The 20,693-nt window shown below is 41.6% G+C and overlaps 1 protein-coding gene across 4 annotated transcripts in view; it reads left to right on the top strand.

Annotated features, from left to right (window-relative positions):
• ABI3 (ABI family member 3) overlaps positions 1-16,288 on the top strand; it is a 31,231-nt gene extending 14,943 nt beyond the window's left edge. Inside the window, exons 6-11 of one of the 4 annotated variants that reach the window (XM_072111347.1) lie at positions 6,619-6,698; positions 7,546-7,653; positions 10,852-10,935; positions 11,099-11,244; positions 12,130-12,228; positions 16,127-16,288. In XM_072111347.1, the coding sequence (XP_071967448.1) occupies positions 6,619-6,698; positions 7,546-7,653; positions 10,852-10,935; positions 11,099-11,244; positions 12,130-12,201 (490 nt within the window). In that variant the 3' untranslated portion in view covers positions 12,202-12,228; positions 16,127-16,288. Of the gene's footprint in view, positions 1-6,618; positions 6,699-7,545; positions 7,654-9,829; positions 10,006-10,851; positions 10,936-11,098; positions 11,245-12,129; positions 12,229-16,126 lie in introns of those variants that run through there. The other 3 variants (XM_072111348.1, XR_011847762.1, XM_072111349.1) reach the window with 3 other exon arrangements.
• Positions 16,289-20,693: the final 4,405 nt, after the last annotated feature.

Here is a 20,693-nt window from a genome sequence, read left to right as displayed (position 1 = left end):
CTCCATATAACATCTCCCTATATCTCCTCCTATAACTCCATATAACATCTCCCTATATCTCCTCCTATTACTCCATATAACATCTCCCTATATCTCCTCCTATAACTCCATATAACATCTCCCTATATCTCCTCCTATTACTCCATATAACCTCTCCCTATATCTCCTCCTATTACTCCATATAACATCTCCCTATATCTCCTCCTATTACTCCATATAACCTCTCCCTATATCTCCTCCTATTACTCCATATAACATCTTCCTATATCTCCTCCTATTACTCCATATAACATCTCCCTATATCTCCTCCTATTACTCCATATAACATCTCCTCCTATTACTCCATATAACATCTCTCTATATCTCCTCCTATTACACCATATAACATCTCCCTATATCTCCCCCTATTACTCCATACAACATCTCCCTATATCTCCTCCTATTACTCCATATAACATCTCCCTATATCTCCTCCTATTACTTCATATAACCTCTCCCTATATCTCCTCCTATTACTCCATATAACATCTCCTAATATCTCCTCCTATTACTCCATATAACATCTCCTAATATCTCCTCCTATTACTCCATATAACATCTCCCTATATCTCCTCCTATTACTCCATATAACATCTCCCTATATCTCCTATTACTCCATATAACCTCTCCCTATGTCTCCCCCTATTACTCTATATAACATCTCCCTATATCTCCTCCTATTATACCATATAACATCTCCCTATTTCTCCTCCTATTACTCCATATGACCTCCCCCTATATCTCCTCCTATTACTCCATATAACATCTCCCTATATCTCCTTCTAGTCCTCCATATAACCTCTCTCTATATCTCCTCCTATTACTCCATATAACCTCTCCCTATATCTCCTATTACTCCCTATAACATCTCCCTATATCTCCTCCTATTACTCCATATAACCTCTCGCTATATCTCCTATTACTCCATATAACCTCTCCCTATATCTCCTCCTATTACACCATATAACATCTCCCTATATCTCCTCCTATTACTCCATATAACCTTTCCCTATATCTCCTCCTATTACTCCCTATAACATCTCCCTATATCTCCTTCTAGTCCTCCATATAACATCTCCCTATATCTCCTCCTATTACTCCATATAACATCTCCCTATATCTCCTCCTATTACTCCCTATAACATCTCCCTATATCTCCTCCTATTACTCCCTATAACATCTCTCTATATCTCCTCCTATTACTCCATATAACATCTCCCTATATCTCCTCCTATTACTCCATATAACCTCTCCCTATATCTCCTCCTATTACTCCATATAACATCTCCCTATATCTCCTCCTATTACTCCATATAACCTCTCCCTATATCTCCTCCTATTACTCCATATAACATCTCCCTATATCTCCCCCTATTACTCCATATAACCTCTCCCTATATCTCCTCCTCTTACTCCATATAACATCTCCCTATATCTTCTCCTATTACTCCATATAACATCTCCCTATATCTCCTCCTATTACTCCATATAACATCTCCCTATATCTCCTCCTATTACTCCATATAACATCTCCTCCTATTACTCCATATAACATCTCTCTATATCTCCTCCTATTACACCATATAACATCTCCCTATATCTCCCCCTATTACTCCATACAACATCTCCCTATATCTCCTCCTATTACTCCATATAACATCTCCCTATATCTCCTCCTATTACTCCATATAACCTCTCCCTATATCTCCTCCTATTACTCCATATAACATCTCCTAATATCTCCTCCTATTACTCCATATAACATCTCCTAATATCTCCTCCTATTACTCCATATAACATCTCCCTATATCTCCTCCTATTACTCCATATAACATCTCCCTATATCTCCTATTACTCCATATAACCTCTCCCTATGTCTCCCCCTATTACTCTATATAACATCTCCCTATATCTCCTCCTATTATACCATATAACATCTCCCTATTTCTCCTCCTATTACTCCATATGACCTCCCCCTATATCTCCTCCTATTACTCCATATAACATCTCCCTATATCTCCTTCTAGTCCTCCATATAACCTCTCTCTATATCTCCTCCTATTACTCCATATAACCTCTCCCTATATCTCCTATTACTCCCTATAACATCTCCCTATATCTCCTCCTATTACTCCATATAACCTCTCGCTATATCTCCTATTACTCCATATAACCTCTCCCTATATCTCCTCCTATTACACCATATAACATCTCCCTATATCTCCTCCTATTACTCCATATAACCTTTCCCTATATCTCCTCCTATTACTCCCTATAACATCTCCCTATATCTCCTTCTAGTCCTCCATATAACATCTCCCTATATCTCCTCCTATTACTCTATATAACATCTCCCTATATCTCCTCCTATTACTCCCTATAACATCTCCCTATATCTCCTCCTATTACTCCCTATAACATCTCTCTATATCTCCTCCAATTACTCCATATAACATCTCCCTATACCTCCTCCTATTACTCCATATAACAACTCCCTATATCTCCTCCTATTACTCCGTATAACATCTCCCTATATCTCCTTCTAGTCCTCCATATAACCTCTCTCTATATCTCCTCCTATTACTCCATATAACCTCTCCCTATATCTCCTATTACTCCCTATAACATCTCCCTATATCTCCTCCTATTACTCCATATAACCTCTCCCTATATCTCCTCCTATTACACCATATAACATCTCCCTATATCTCCTCCTATTACTCCATATAACCTTTCCCTATATCTCCTCCTATTACTCCCTATAACATCTCCCTATATCTCCTTCTAGTCCTCCATATAACATCTCCCTATATCTCCTCCTATTACTCCATATAACATCTCCCTATATCTCCTCCTATTACTCCCTATAACATCTCTCTATATCTCCTCCTATTACTCCATATAACCTCTCCCTATATCTCCTCCTATTACTCCATATAACATCTCCCTATATCTCCTCCTATTACTCCATATAACATCTCCCTATATCTCCTCCTATTACTCCATATAACATCTCCCTACATCTCCTTCTATTCCTCCATATAACATCTCCCTATATCTCCTCCTATTACTCCCTATAACATCTCTCTATATCTCCTTCTATTACTCCATATAACATCTCCCTATATCTCCTTCTATTACTCCATATAACATCTCCCTATGTCCCCTCCTATTACACCATATAACATCTCCGTATATCTCCTCCTATTACTCCCTATAACAGTGATGGCAAACCTTTTAGAGACCGAGTGCCCAAACTACAACAAAGACCCGCTTATTTATCGCAAAGTGCCAACACAGAAATGTTATTTGTGATTTATACTCCCTTCTCTGTCACAGTTTTCATTCATATCAGCACCTGAGGACACCAATAAAGCAGAAAATAGTCCCAGGTAGAGTTGTCACTTTAAAATAGCTCTGTGCACAGCAAGTCCTGGGCTGTCTGGGACTGCAGGAAGATACCTGGAGTCATCTCTGGTTATGGCCTGGGTGCCCACAGAAAGGGCTCTGAGTGCCACCTCTGGCACCAGTGCCATAGGTTAGCCATCACTGCCCTATAACATCTCCCTATATCTCCTCCTATTACTCCATATAACCTCTCCCTATATCTCCTCCTATTACTCCATATAACATCTCCCTATATCTCCTCCTTTTACTCCATATAACATCTCCCTATATCTCCTCCCATTACTCCATATAACCTCTCCCTATATCTCCTCCTATTACTCCATATAACATCTCCCTATATCTCCTCCCATTACTCCATATAACCTCTCCCTATATCTCCTCCTATTACTCCATATAACATCTCCCTATATCTCCTCCTATTACTCCCTATAACATCTCCCTATATCTCCTCCTATTACTCCATATAACATCTCCCTATCTCTCCTTCTATTGCACCATATAACCTCTCCCTATATCTCCTCCTATTACTCCATATAACATCTCACTATACCTCCTTCTATTGCTCCATATAACCTCTCCCTATATCTCCCCCTATTACTCCATATAGCATCTTCCTATATCTCCTTCTATTGCTCCATATAACCTCTCCCTATATCTCCCCCTATTACTCCATATAGCATCTTCCTATATCTCCTCCTATTACTCCATATAACCTGTCCTTATATCTCCTCCTATTACTCCATATAACATCTCCCTATATCTCCTCCTATTACTCCATATAACCTCTCCCTATATCTCCCCCTATTACTCCATATAACATCTCCCTATATCTCCTCCTATTACTCCATATAACATCTTCCTATATCTCCTCCTATTACTCCATGTAACCTCTCACTATATCTTCTCCTATTACTCCATATAACTTCTCCCTATATCTCCTCCTATTACTCCATATAACATCTCCCTGTATCTCCTCCTATTACTCTATATAACATCTCCCTATATCTCCCCCTATTACTCCATATAACATCTCCCTATATCTCTTCCTATTACTCCATATAACATCTCCCTATATCTCCTCCTATTACTCCATATAACATCTCCCTATATCTCCTCCTATTACTCCATATAACATCTCCCTATATCTCCTCCTATTACTCCATATAACATCTCCTCCTATTACTCCATATAACAGCTCTCTATATCTCCTCCTATTACACCATATAACATCTCCCTATATCTCCTCCTATTACTCCATATAACATCTCCCTATATCTCCTCCTATTACTCCATATAACATCTCCCTATATCTCCTCCTATTACTCCATATAACATCTCCTCCTATTACTCCATATAACATCTCTCTATATCTCCTCCTATTACTCTATATAACATCTCCCTATATCTCCTTCTATTACTCCATATAACATCTCCCTATATCTCCTCCTATTACTCCATATAACGTCTCCCTATATATCCTCCTATTACTCCATATAACGTCTCCCTTTATCTCCTCCTATTACTCCATATAACATCTCCCTATATCTCCCCCTATTACTCCATATAACCTCTCCCTATATCTCCTCCTATTACTCCATATACCATCTCCCTATATCTCTTCCTATTACTCCATTTAACATCTCCCTATATCTCCTATTACTCCATATAACATCTCCCTATATCTCCTCCTATTACTCCATATAACATCTCCCTATATCTCCTATTACTCCATATAACATCTCCCTATATCTCCTCCTATTATACCATATAACATCTCCCTATATCTCCTCCTATTACTCCATATAACCTCTCCCTATATCTCCTCCTATTACTCCATATAACATCTCCCTATATCTCCTCCTATTACTCCATATAACCTCTCCCTATATCTCCTCCTATTACACCATATAACATCTCCCTATATCTCCTCCTATTACTCCATTTAACCTCCCCCTATATCTCCTCCTATTACTCCATATAACATCTCCCTGTATCTCCTCCTAATACTCCATATAACATCTCCCTATATCTCCTCCTATTACTCCATATAACATCTCCCTATATCTCCTCTTATTACTCCATATAACATCTCCCTATATCTCCTCCCATTACTCCATATAACATCTCCCTATATCTCCTCCTATTACTCCATATAACATCTCCCTATATCTCCTCCAATTACTCCATATAACATCTCCCTATATCTCCTCCTATTACTCCATATAACATCTCCCAGATCTCCTCCTATTACTCCATATAACATCTCCCTATATCTCCTCCTATTACTCCATATAACATCTCCCTATATCTCCTCCAATTACTCCATATAACATCTCCCTATATCTCCTCCTATTACTCCATATAACATCTCCCTATATCTCCTCCTATTACTCCATATAACATCTCCCTATATCTCCTCCTATTACTCCATATAACATCTCCCTATATCTCCTCCTATTACTCCATATAACATCCCCCTATATCTCCTCCTATTACTCCATATAACATCTCCCTATATCTCCTCCTATTATTCCATATAACATCCCCCTATATCTCCTCCTATTACTCCATATAACATCTCCCTATATCTCCTCCTATTACTCCATATAACATCTCTCTATATCTCCTCCCATTACTCCATATAACATCTCCCTATATCTCCTCCCATTACTCCATATAACATCTCTCCACTAACCTTCTATCTAATCATTAGTCATAACTATATATCGGCCGTGGTTAGGAGCATAACTAAAGTGGTAGCAGACATAGCAGTTGCTATGGGGCCTTCAGTGTCAGTGGTCCCTAACAAATGACCTGACACACTAAAGAATGGAGAATGGGCACCATTATATACATATTATTCTGCACACATTGTAAAGCATAAGTTTATAATAGTGACATCTTCCATTGTACACAGCTCAGGAATTCACATAAGAAAGGTAGGTGGAGGGGATGGCAGGACTAGAAATCTCTCTATCTTCCTGCTGCCTTCTTCCCCCACGTGATCTGTTACTGGGAAAGATATTTGCCCTCAACCTCCCTGGTATAAGGAGACTGCCTGACTAAGGGGGGCACGTTCAGAAGTCTGCTATGGGGCCCAGGGTCTCTTAGTTGTGCTGTGGTACCACAGATATCTGTCTATAATCTCTCCCACTTTCTCTCATCTTCTAGAGTGAATGGTGACCTTCCTTCACCCTCACCAGGGAGTTCAGGGAGCTTGTCTCCTTCTGCTATTCAGCCTCAACAATCAGGTGAGTGAAGATGTACAATATTTGGGCTCGGTAGTACCAACACATTACACAGTGGGGGTCATTTACTAAGCGCCCGATTCGTGTTTTCCGGACGTGTTACCCGAATATTTCCGATTCGCGCCGATTTCCCCTGAATTGCCCTGGGATTTTGGCGCACGCGATCGGATTGTGGCGCATCGGCACTGGCATGTACGCGACGGAAATCGGGTGGCGTGGCCAAACGAAAACCCGACAGATTCGGAAAAACCGCCGTATTTAAAAAAAAAAAAAAAGTTGTGAAACTTGCACTTACCTTCACTAGGAATAGGCCGGTGAACTTGAGTGCATTTCAGGGAACTTCAGCGCAGCAGCGCCACCTGGTGGACGTCGGAGGAACTGCCTTAGTGAATCCCGGCCGGACCTGAATCCACCGCTGAGAACGCGCCGCTGGTTCGTGAATGAATCGGGTAAGTAAATCTGCCCCAGTAACTTTTTATTTTTCCTTCACTGGACCCATTTTCAGGACAATTTGTTGATTTGGATTTGAAGGCCGCTATTTTTTGGGTACAGAACCTCATTTCTGTATCTTTCTGTTCCGGAGCCCATAATATTTTATTTTTCAGGCAATGGAGCTGTGTGGTGTCTTTGTTGTGGTACGAGACGTTCATTGGTTCCATTTTATGCTATACATATTTTTCTTGCTTTTTATTGAGATTTTTGGGAGTTGGATTCACAAAATTGCTAAACCGATGTTATGTGTGATGAAATTTCTTTCGTCATTCACTGTATGAGACAAATAACACAACAGCTAAAATTACAAACATGAACGGTAAATTTACTTCTTGCTACATTTTCATTAATATTTCAGGCTCTGGCTTCAGTCCCCCATATTCTCAGCAGTGCTGGGACCTTCCTCCCCCTCCTCCCCCAGAATCTGAGCTGAATGGTTCATCGAGACTTCCCGCACCCATTGAAGGTAATTTCTACTGTCTTGTTTAAGAAACTTCTATCCATTCTTTCTTTAAAACCTCCACAAGATCTCTGCAGAAGTGCACCACATCCTTCTGATTTTCAGGAGGAATATTTTTCCTAGTAGATTGGCCCCATCTTGTGGGGATATTGTATATAACAGGTTATGACTTTATACCTGTATAAATGGTATTTCTATATTTTTATGTCTTTTTTTTATGGTATTCTATATCTTCCCCACCTGGCACAGTTAGGTCCACTGGTAGCAGTCTTTCCAAATAATACATCTCCTGCATCCAGGGTAAAGCAAATTAAAGAGATGACCATGCAAGTCCACCGCTCCCTCTGTTCAAGTCTATGAGAGCTCCAAAGATCAGATTAGATCACTTTAATCGCAAGACACATAAATGTCCATAGACATTCTATGGAAGCTGCCAAAGGGGTATGGCGGCTGTTCAGATGAGTGGGAGAGTCTTAGAGGTGAGACACTTATGATATGGTATGTGTTGACAAAAAAACCTTACATAATATCCTACTAAACCCTCCCTAATCCCTGAGTAACTAATTAGCTGGCATGCAGTTGCTAGGTTCACCACTAGGTGGAGGTACAGTCACGTTTTGATGCTTCTTGTACAATTGCTGCATTGCTTTTTGATGGAGGAAGAGGCTAAAGTACTGGTTCTCCCTGGGGCAGCCCCTTAGTGTTGGTAAGTTATGTCCCTGGGTAATGTATGGGGGAGCCCGTGGTGGTGATACAGCCGTAACCAGGGATCAGACGGAGGCAACGTTGTGCAAAATAACTCATGGTTCTTTATTGGAACAACTGCAGGCAACGGGCCAAAACGATCTTAGAGCAGATGGCGGATTGTTGGAGATTACTGATGGGTTCATGGAGAGTGATCCTCAGGAGTAGATTCACCAGCCTGGTAGTAGGTAGAGGCTGGGTTTAGCTGTGTGTATGTGCAACACCCTCGCCGATGCAATGGCGAGGGAGGGTTTGCGAATACGTCCCACCTGCATGTAATCACCTTACACTACATGGCCCTGATAGGACATAGGGGTATTGCAGTGGTGAATCCTGCCTGGCAAGGCAGAGGTTAAGTATTTTTGTATGATGCAAAATGCTGTTGTCCAATGATTTGTGTTACATCCTGTGCTCTGTAAGCTGAGATGTGATTGGAGGAGCAGCCACCACCTGACCAAAGGGAGGTAATAAAACCTCTGGCCAGGAATGTTCTGGAGGATTTTGATGATTCTAGTAGGAGAATCCTAGAGATCAGTGAGTGAGTGAGTAATCTCAGTCTAGCCCATACCAGAGCAGGAAGAGCCTAGCCCCTGCCTCTGAAGAGTGGAGCATCAGACTAGAGTTAGTGTAGTGAGGAAAAGGGGTATCATCTTACCATTAAAGGTGATACCTGAAGAGATCCAGGAACAAGCTGAAGCTTCCTTCCAGGACTCAGCTGCCTTCCCAGCCTGCCCTCTACATCCAGGCTGGTGAACTATCTCCTGAGGCTCCCTCCAACTCACATCTCAGCACTCCATCTACCTGTTAAAGGCACGTTGCTGCGGTTCCTGCCGGTTCAAATAAAGAACTGTAAGTTGTTTTCTTCAACTTCTGTCTCCGTCTGGTCCCTGCTAATACGGCTGCCTTCATCACCGGCACCCTGTCCATCACCCAGAGACTCACACTCGGGACATTAAGGGGTTGCCCCAGGGAGATCCGCTATAGCAGCCTCTCCCTCATCATTTCTTGCCAACACCACCCTGCTGGAGACCTGCCAGGCTGTAGGACAGCCCTCCGGTTCCCCCCGTACCAAGCACCGTGACCATAGCGTGCTTAGGCCGCAACCGCCAGCCACTCCGGTACCGCGGGCCCCGGCTGTCTCCAGGCCCCAAGAAAAGGCTAGGCCCCGGTGGGGGATGTTGCATATGTGCTAGAGGTGCACAGACAGGTGTGTTCTGGAAGATGTGCTCTCTAGGAGAGCTGAGGCGTAAGAGCTGCTCATGTGGTGAGAGGATGTGCTCAGAAGCAGGGCTCAGGCCTAGGGGGCTTGCTCCTCCCTGTCCAGAGGTTTTGTTAACTCCTGGTCAGGTGGTGGCTCACTCTCCAATCATACTCCAGTTCACATAAAGGAATACAATTGGATGACATATCACACATCTCTTAACCCTTGCCTTTACAGGCAGTATCTACAGCTGCTGATGCCTAACAATGACTGCATTATCCCTAAAGCGAGTTGCGCAGGAGAGAGAGAGAGAGAGAGACTTAGCAGCTATTATCCCAGTGTGATCAGATATCCACTGGGTGTCGCTACTGCGCTGAAGTCCGCCGTAATTCACCTTCTTCTCCTTGGTGTATGTGAGTGCTATTTTTACGACACAAATTTTTTTTTAAATTCTGCGGTTTTTCCGTCTGGGTTTTCCATCTGGTTTTCTACTCCCCCCCTGATTTCTGTCACGTGAAAGCCGGCGCCGATGCGCCACAATTCGATCGCGTGCACCAAAATGAGCTGTTGTATCCAGGTCCTCAGTGCCTATAACTGGAGCTCAAGATCTTTAGGGCCATCAGTGCTAAATCCAGGAAAACACCACTCATTTTGTTAAGTTTAAAAACTCATTCTTCTAGTTATTCAGTTTGACTTAAACATATAGGGGCAGATTTACTTACCCGGTCCATTCGCGATCCAGCGGCGCGTTCTCTGCACTGGATTCCGGTCCGGCCGGGATTTATTAAGGCAGTTCCTCCGCTGTCCACCAGATGTCGCTGCTGCGCTGAAGAGCATCGGATTGCACTGGAATACACCGAGCCGGGCTGAGTGAAGGTAAGTGCAGTTTTCGCAACACTTTTTTTTTTTAAATGCGGTGTTTTTTTCGAATCCATCGGGTTTTCGTTCGGCCACGCCCCCCCATTTCCGTCGCGTGCATGCCGGCGCTGATGCGCCAAAATCCGATCGCGTGTGCCAAAATCCCAGGGGCAATTCAGGGAATATCGGCGCAAATCGGAAATATTCGGGTAACACGTCGGGAAAGCGCGAATCGGGCCCTTAGTAAATGACCCCCATAGTCTATATTGTTTGTTAAAGAAGAAAACCTACGGCTGGATACCAACCACTGATTCAGAATTGTGTAGGCTTGTGACTGCCATAATATCCTATATCCTAGTATATCTTCTGCATCCACTTGTTTGCATGTTCTATATCCTCAGTGTGTACACAGCCTACCGATGACCTCCCACCTCCTCCTGCTCCAGACTATGACATGACAAATACAGTTTGGCCACTAGAGAATGGTACGTAATCGCCAATATTTTATCTGTCATGCTAGATATATTAATGTGTAATTAAAGTGCTTGTCCTACCATAACAATTTTCCACATTCCTCTGCGGCCCCTATTGATGCGTTGGTGGTAGTACCCTTGTGTTTATACAGCAATTTGTCCCATGGACTCATAGGGGCAAATTTACTTACCCGGTCCTGTCATGATCCCCAATTCCGGCAGTCCGACGAAGATGAAGTCCGGCGCGATTCACGTAGCTTCCTGCATCTGACGCTTCCCCGCCAAGGTCTGCCGGAGTTCACCTTCTTCTTCCTGGTGCTTGTAAGTGCGTGTCTTGCGACACAATTCTAAATGTTAAATCCTGCGCATAGTCCGAATCTGTCAGGTTGTCCGACAGCCCGTCCCCCTATTTGTGTTGCGTGCAAGCCGGCACCGATGTGCCAAAATCCGATCACATGCGCCACAATCCCCTGTTAAATGCAGTGCAAAACAGAAATTGTTGGGAAACCCGACGAAAATGCGCTCCGCGGACCCTTAGTAAATCAGCCCCATTGGGGCACATTTACTTACCCGGTCCCTCGGAGTTCCCGAAAGTGCATAGTTCGTCCAGAATGCACTCTGCCATGATTCACTTAGATCGTGCGCCCGATTTCCTGCATCTGTCGCTTCACACGATTTTGAAGTTAAATCCCGCGGTTTGTCCTAATCCGGGGGATCGTCCGATGCTCCCCCCACCCCCCATTTTGTGTCGCAAAATACGATAACATGCGCCAAAAACCCCTTTTAAATTCCTGTCCCAGCGGCGCAAAGTGGAAATTGTCGGGATGTCTGACGAAAGTGCTGTCCTCGGGGTAAATGAGCCCCATTAGATCTCACCCAAAAAGAGATGTAACTCTAATGGTTCAGAGTGAGCCGTTGCATCTAGGTTCTAGTTCCTGTAACTTCCTGAAGCTGGAGAACTTTATGCTAGACATAAGGGACATCAGTGCTTAATCCAGGAAAACACCCCTAATTTTTCTAAAAAGACAAACTCATGCTTATAGTTATCCAGTTTGACTTTACTATAGTCTATATTGTTTGTTGAAGAAAGAAAACTTACTGTACCTGGTTGCCCACCACTGAAGAACTGTGAACAATGTGGTGTTGGCTTGTGACTGCCAGAATACCCCATATCCTGGTATATATTATGCATCTCCTTGTTTTCAGGTATTATATCCTCAGTGTGTACACAGCCTACCGATGACCTCCCACCTCCTCCTGCTCCAGACAGTGACATGACAAACGCAGTATGGCCACTAGAGAATGGTACGTAATCGCCAATATTTTATCTGCCATGTTAGATAGAATCATGTGCTTGTGTCACAGCTCATTGTACATAGTGTATGTCTGTTAATGTCCCTTTAAATGAAAATTAGACTATAAATCCCATAAAATACATTCATATTAAACAAATAAAATGTGCACAATCCTTGCTTTATACATTGGGGCCACTAGATGTCAGTAAAAACACGTAAAACCTTTCCAGTTGCACATACATGTATCAGCAGGACAGGATTATCTCATGCAGATGTTAATAAACTGCATTATTTTAACTTCAATACAATACAAAATTGTATTCATTTAGTTATTTTAACAGTAACAATACAGGGGGTATTAAAAACACCTGACTTACAGACAACCCCTAGTTACAGACAGACCTCTGGTGATGCTCTGTGGATGAGGTAATTTACTGAACTTTGGCCCCAGTCTGCAATGATCAGCTGTAAGAGTTATCAAAGCTGCCCACAATGCAGTTTAACTGTTAATCCTTGCTACCAACATTTTTAAAATCCTATGGGACAAAAAGTACTTTGTCTGGAGTTACATTTACAAAATATACAAATTCTGACTGAAATAAAAATTTCAACTTAAACCAGGGACACTGTAACTGTGGTAATCTTGTTATATTTGTTATCCATGGCCCCCTTCCTCCTAAAATTAACTTTTAAAATTATACTAATGAGCCTGAATGGCTCTGGTGGGTGTTTCTAGAGCCCTTGAGTGCTTTAGCTTCACAGGCTGTTACAATGAGCAGAGCAGGTGTCCTCTCCCCCTGCACTTCCTGCTGCTATATTACACAGGCAGAGGAAAGAGGGAAAGAGCAGGGGGATGGGTGAGACATGTTCTGCTCTCTGTAGCATGTGAACACCCCAAGAGCCCTTTGTCTCATTAGCATAATTTTTTAGAAGGAAAGAATGGAAAGAAGATTACCAGTCACAGTGCCTGGACCTAGCTTATCAGGCTTGATCTTGATTGTAGATTTTCTTTAAGAAGAAACCTACAGAACCTGTCTTGTATGTAACCCAGAGACCGTCTGTACTACATTACTATAATAATAGGTTTTAAATTACCTACATTTTCACGTTTACTCCATCAGCTTATTTTACCAATGCAATTTTCAAGTTCAAGTACCCCTTCCATGACCCCCTCAGTAGTTTCCATGTTCATCTTAATGATCCCATTAATACTCCCCCTGTTCCATTGTGGCCATTTTTATTGCCTATATTGCTCCATTTCAATATTTCAATATTTACTTTTGATCGTGAAGTAACGGGCCCCTTCTTCCTCTGTTGGGTGCCTAGCACAGTGCCACAGCGATAATCAGCACAGTTCAGGCTGGGTAAATAGCAGTGTGGGAGGTCTATTACTCCATGTGCTGCCCTAGGACTCACCTGTGTTGACATGTGGGACATTTCTCACCTTTTCAAGGTAGTAAAAATGCTCAGACCTATAGAAAATCCGGATCATGTTTCTAGAATGTTTTTGATTCATCAGATGCTTCCTATGCAAAAAAATCTTATGCAAGTGACTGGTAGAGGATTATCATTACTTAACTCCTTCTTTTGTGTACCTTACATCATTTTACATGAAGAATAAAATGAATGCCTGGTTAAGCCTGGCGATGAACAGCGATTTTGGTTGCACAATCAAATATTTCTGTGACCTGTATATATGTGAACAGGGTTTCATTATGACCCCAAGGATATGACTATTGGGTCACAGTCAAAACCACTGTGGCTTAGTACTATTCAGAGTCCAATAATCAATAGAAATTCTACATATACAGTACATACCTAATGTTTGGACACACCTTCTCATTCAAAGAGTATTCTGTATTTTCATGACTATAAAAATTGTAGATTCACACTGAGGGCATCGAAACTATGAATTAACACATGTGGAATTATATACTTAACAAAAAAGTGTGAAACAACTGAAAATATGTCTTATATTCTAGGTTCTTCCTTTTGCTTCAATTACTGCTTTACACACTCTTGGCATTCTCTTGATGAGCTTCAAGAGGTAGTCACCAGAAAAGGTTTTCACATCACAGGTGTGCCCTGTCAGGTTTAATAAGTGGGATTTCTTGCCTTATAAATGGGGATGGGACCATCAGTTGTCTTGAGTAGAAGTCAGATAGATACACAGCTGATAGTCCTACTGAATAGACTGTTAGAATTTGTATTATTACTAGAAAAAAGCAGCAAGTAAAGAAAAACGAGTGGCCATCATTACTTTAAGAAATGAAGGTCAGTCAGTCCGAAAATTTGGGAAAACTTTCAAAGTGTCCCCAAGTGCAGTTGCAAAAACCATCTGGCTCACAGTGGAACCGCCCCAGGAAAGGAAGACCAAGAGTCACCTCTGCTGCTGAGGATAAGGTTATCCGAGTCACCAGCCTCAGAAATCGCAGGTTAACAGCAGCTCAGATTAGAGAACAGGTCAATGCCACACAGCAGTTGTTGTAGAGATGTTTCTGCTGCTAGAACTCTAAGAGGAGGCTGTGTACAGCAGCCTTCATGGTAAAATAGCTGCCAGGAAACCACTGCTAAGGACAGACAACAAGCACAAGAGACGTGTTTGGGCTAAAGAACACAAGGAATAGACATTAAACAAGTGGAAATGGTTGATTTCTGATGAATCCAAATCTGAGATCTTTGGTTCCAACCACCGTATCTTTGTGCGACGCAGAAAAGGTGAATGAATGGACTCTACCTGCCTGGTTCCCACAGTGAAGCATGGAGGAGGAGGTGTGATGGTGTGGGGGTGCTTCGCTGGTGACACAGTTGGGGATACTGGTTACCATAGCATCTTGCAGCGGCATGCTATTCCACCTGGGTTGTGTTTAGTTGGACCATCATTTATTTTTCAACAGGATAATGACCCCAAATACACCTCCAGGCTGTGTAAGGGCTATTTGACCAAGAAGGAGAGTGATGGGGTGCTACGCCAGATCACCTGGCCTCCACAGTCACCAGATCTGAGCCCAATTAAGATGTTGGGATGAGCTAGAATGCAGAGTGAAGGCAAAAGGGCCAACAAGTTCTCTGGGAACTCCTTCAAGACTGTTGGAAGACCATTTCAGGTGACTACCTCTTGAAGCTTATCAAGAGAATTCCAAGAGTGTGCAAAGCAGTAATCAAAGCAAAAGGTGGCTACTTTGAAGAACCTAGAATATAAAGAAAATTTTCTGTTGTTAAACACTTTTGTTAAGTATATAATTCCACATGTGTTCATTCATAGTTTTGATGCCTTCAGGGTGAATGCAATTTTTATAGTCATGAAACTGCAGCAAACTTTTGGTCTGTACTGAATATAAAGAATCATCCATACATTTACAGTTTGTGCTTAAAGGGGTTGGCCACTTTAGCTCATATGTTTGTAATCTGTGTATATATGTATTAAAAGTTCTGCTCCGCTTTCTTGATACATGAAATGAAGCCTCCTGTCTTTTACTTAATCCTCCAGACATTCCTGTCCATAAAGTGGCCGCAGACGGAGGGTCACGTGATCTCTATCCATCCTGGCAGGGAAATTGTTCAGATAAGATCACATGTGCCTTCATCTGCAGCCATTTTATGGACAGAAATGTCTGGCTGATGAGGTAAAAGACAGGAGGTTTCACTGTACATGTCACAAAAGCAGAGCAAACATTTAATAAACCAAACTGTTTTACCTCCATTTAATACCGTAATATAACCAAATAGTATCCAGATAATGCAGCTATATAGTACAACTATAACACTGACATATACAGTATAGCACACAAAAAACTGAAAGACTTCCTAGTTATGTAAAATAGGAATCTATTTTTACTGATTCTTTATAGCTCAGGTTCCATGATAAGAATAATAATAAAACCTGTATTGTTTTTGTTCTCCCGCAGCTGATATGGAGAGCTCTACATCCTCTTACGATCTCCCCCCTCCTCCTCCTGACCTGTAGACAACAATCCTGCTCACATACTGGAGTCTCTACCTACAACCCAACCAACACAAAGTCTTATAAGGTTTCTGTGCTAAAATAAAATGTTTTATATGTAGAATAATCTGATTATGATGTTTCTTTGGAGGATTATGTTCCACATGCACATTCAATGTCAGTGAGACACCAATAATATACATGGAGGCCAGGGGCGTAACTAGGAGAGCCTGGGCCCCACAGCAGACTTCTGAATGAGGCCCCCCATTGCCAGGTAGTCTTCTTATCCCAGGGTGATTAAGGACAAATATCTGTCTCAGTGACTACAGACCACATGGTGGAAGCAGACAGCGGGAAGCTAGAGATGAGAGATTCCTAGTCCTGCTGTCTCCTCCCCGTACAGTTCCCAACTCAGCTGTGTATTGTAGATGATTGCGCTGTTATATACATATTATGATAAACAATATGCACAAAGGTGCACATTCACCATTCTTTAGTGTGTCAGTTCAGATGCTGGGGCCCCCTGACACTGTGGGCCCCATAGCAGCCACTATAAAGTATCCCTTTTATGTTGGAGGTGGGGAATTATCCCACTGCATTACACTTGTGACAGTGTCTTAATACATGCGGGGATGCTGATATTCAGTATGCCTGATCCTTCTTTCCAATAGACTAGATAAGCAGCAAATATCCTTTGAACAACATTTATAACAAAAAGTTCTGGATACATGGACAGATACAGAAAAATATCACATTTTACATTCAACTGCTATTTTTATCAGGGGACAGCTTGCTATCGACAAAGTACTGTATATGCTAAATATGTTTTTTTTACAAAATGTCGGTGTTATATGGTGTTTGAAGTAAAGTATGTGAAACCCCAAATAAAACCCCACATTAGGGTTTTATTTGGCAAATTTAGTAAAACATAAGAAAAAATATTCATGTCTGGTATCCCCGTAATCGTATCGACCCATAGAATAAAGATAACAGGATTATTAGGCTATACGGTGAACACGAAAAAAAAAAAAGTATAACACAAGTAATGTCCACATGTGGGGGGTCGCTGCACTCAGGAGAAATTGTAGAACAAACTTTATGGTGGGTTTTCTCTTTTTATCTTTTGGAAATGTGTAAATTTTAGGGCTAAATGAACGTATAACCGACACAATTTGACCATTCTAAATTTCACCGCCATTTTGATTCAATTACTATGAAGATCTCAAGGGGTTAACAATCTTTGTAAATGCTGTTTCTGATAGTTTGTGGGGTGCAGATTTGAAAATGGGTTGGTTATATAGGGGGTTTTTGATGCTAAATATGTAAAATTTAATTTCAAACAGTATTTATCCTCAAAATAGTCAATTCTGAAAATACGGAAAACTGCTATTCGATTTGTAGGCCGCGTGACGTCAAAATAAATTATCACGACATTTCAAAAATTATGAAAATGTAAAGTAGACAAATGGGAAATGTTATTCAGCAAGTTATTTAGGTGGTAAATCGATCTGTCTGAAAACGCGGTGATTTTGAATTTCGAAAATGTTTGTTAGCGTTATCGGAGGTTTCTGATAACGCTAACAGTGTTACACTGCAGCATATGCTGTAGGTGTAGGTGTAGGTGACAGGTCCTCTTAAAGTCTGATTATAATAGAATATGCCTCATTCCTCAATATGAATTATGAAGATCTCTAAAACAGAAGACGCATACGACCCTAAACCAACTACAGGTCCTTATGGACCTCTGGCTTAGGGTTTCAAATCGACCTTTTTGAAGTCTCCACAAGTTAAAAAAAAAAACTTTTATACTTACCTACCAACTTCAGATCCCGTGCCAGTGCCTCCTACCGCGCTGTAGGAAGTGAAGCCAGGACAGTATCACAGCTTCACTGCACATGCACCATAATCACAGAGCTTGCACAGTAAATCATACAGGTGATTTGGAACACTTAACCACTGGTCCATGAGGACATGTCGGTGGTATAGTGTCCCAAATCCTTTAAGTAGAAACTGAAGCACATTTGCCCATATGCTTGATAGAGTCTTTAAAGGGGTATTCCCATCTGGGCATTCACATTTATTTTAGTTAATTTGTGATTCGTAAATATTTCTTCAATTGGATGTTATTAAAAAAAATTTACCTGTGTGAAGATAATTTCTCATAAATGTAGTCATATGGTCCCTTTGAAACAAGACTGTGTTGGATACGACCACCTCTGCTGGAGTGATTGCACAAAGAAACAACAAGTTTTTGTATATGAAATGTCCGGAAGTTACTGTTTGTCCCACAGCCGTCCTGTGGTAATGGACGCTGAATCCAGGTGGTCAGATAGGGATCAAAGGCGCATATCTGGCCACTGCTGCCAGAGTGCGGGGTGGTTGTATCCGCGGAAGCTATATAGTTTCTAAGGGACAACATGGCTACATGTATTAGAAATTATCTTTATACAGAAACATTTTTTTAATATCATCCAATTGAAGAAATGTTTAGATATGACAAATGATTTAAAATAAATGTGAATGCCCTGATGGGAATACCCCTTTAAGTATACTGAAGGGTCCTCCACCAGTTGCACCAGATCAACCTTCCTGATGGAGACATGAATTCTGGGCAGGATAGATTCTTCTTTATTAAGGATCTAACACAGAAGTGTAGAGCTGGCAACGAACATGTCAGCATGGAACGTAGACATTTACACAAGCATTAAGGTGTGTTATATCAGCTAAGTACTACCAGAGGCGCCGAAGCCTAGGACATTGTGTAACTCACTTGTGTTTATTAAAATTGCTGAGCTGCACAACTTTCTTTTCCACTTGCTGACTTTTCGATCTTTATCTTGCCACTTGCTTTGTTTTGTCTTAGTCTCCCGATGACTCTGCACAGTACTGACAAGGGGTTATGTCACACCAAGACAACTTCACTTTGGAGTTTGTGTTTTCTGCCCATGTTAGCATTGTTGTCTTATAGCTATACATACCCCCTTAATCCTAGCTTTTATTCACTCTCCCAGTAATAAATTCTTCCAACTTTTTTATGCTCTGCATCAGCAGCTGATGCTCTCCTTATAGCTGGTGCCAAATTTGCCGAACTTTCAACCATGTAGTGCACTAGAATGCTGAGTTGCATGGCATGGTGTCTCTGTACAGACTTGTCCAACAATAGTCTACATCCAACATAACATAATGGCAGCAAATCCCCATACCCAAGTGTGCAAACCTTGTGGTATTGTAGCCAAGAGGACTGAGTACCCAACAGAATATATTGTGGTTCTTCTCTTTTATTTAACATAAGATTTCTGTGCAAGAATTTCTGAAAAGATGAAGAGTATTGATTTCCTATTATGTTAGGACTGGTTTTGAGGATCCATCAAAACACAAATCTCACAACCTCGACTGGGAGAATTCGACATCAGATTTCTCCTGCTCTGTGCAGCCCATCTCTGCACTATGCCCCTAAAGATATCACAGTCATCTACATTATAGTGTCACCTCGATAATAACACTGCACCCATAAACTACATGCCATATAACCATAAATGCATGGAAGCTGGTGAGGCAAATATTTTGAAAGATCTTCCCAAATCAATATGAGCACAAGGAATGAGGTGGGACAATAGAACTGGAGAAGTAGAAGTAATCCAACAGAAGAAGAGGAGAAGAAGTCTCCGTGGGTATTACTCCACCCTACAGACAGTAGCCTCTGGAACTGTGCATCTAACAGTATGCTTTGTTATTTCTTGGCAGTACACACAATATTTTCCACTAGTCACGCTTAATTTGTGTTTTTAGATATGTGCACACCGCACCCAGACTTACCCAGACTTGGAGGATGAGATACAGTGTAATGCAATGCTGGAGAGGGAAGATAACGTAATTGGATTGGAAATTCATTTTCTGCAAAAGAAATACTAGTGATCTCACTAGGCACTCTAAATGGGGACCCACTATGGATCAGCTTACTAAATTCCTAGCTATAGACTATCTTTGTAAGCTTATGTTGCAGACAGTGACAGGTTTTTCTAGAAGAAAGTTTTCCTAATTTTAAAAAAACAGCATAAAGTGAACCTGTTAGGGAATCTGGGATGATATATTTAGCTGGTGACAGGTTCCAATAGCCTTTGTTATGCTAATTTTAAAAATATCATTGTCAGCATGAGTTTAATTCACATTACTTGGCTCCCTGCCAGCAGTGTGTGGTGAGTCGACGAGGAGTGGGGGGCATGTGCCTGTGTCATTCTCCTCTCCTCCACACTCCTGCAGCTCCCTCACCTCTCCTCACTTCCATTAATGTGCATAAAGCGAGTAGCGGTGGAGAGAAAGAATGCATGAGGAGACACAGGCACCTACAGACTGCAGTTGCCAGGTCTTTTTTAGTTACCTTGTAAGGCAGCTCCCTTGACATCAAGCATGACCTTCAGGAAGCCTTATGACATGATGCCGCATTAAAACCAAACCAGTATATCTATTCCAGAAGGAACAGATTCCCAACTGTAGACAGCGCTGTTACGACCTGGTTGGGTCTCTTCAGTACC

This window comes from Engystomops pustulosus, chromosome 6 (assembly GCF_040894005.1).
Source record: "Engystomops pustulosus chromosome 6, aEngPut4.maternal, whole genome shotgun sequence".
NCBI classification, from domain to species: domain Eukaryota; kingdom Metazoa; phylum Chordata; class Amphibia; order Anura; family Leptodactylidae; genus Engystomops; species Engystomops pustulosus.
Note: the sequence above shows the minus strand (reverse complement) of the source record. Positions and strands in the feature narration are given on the sequence as shown.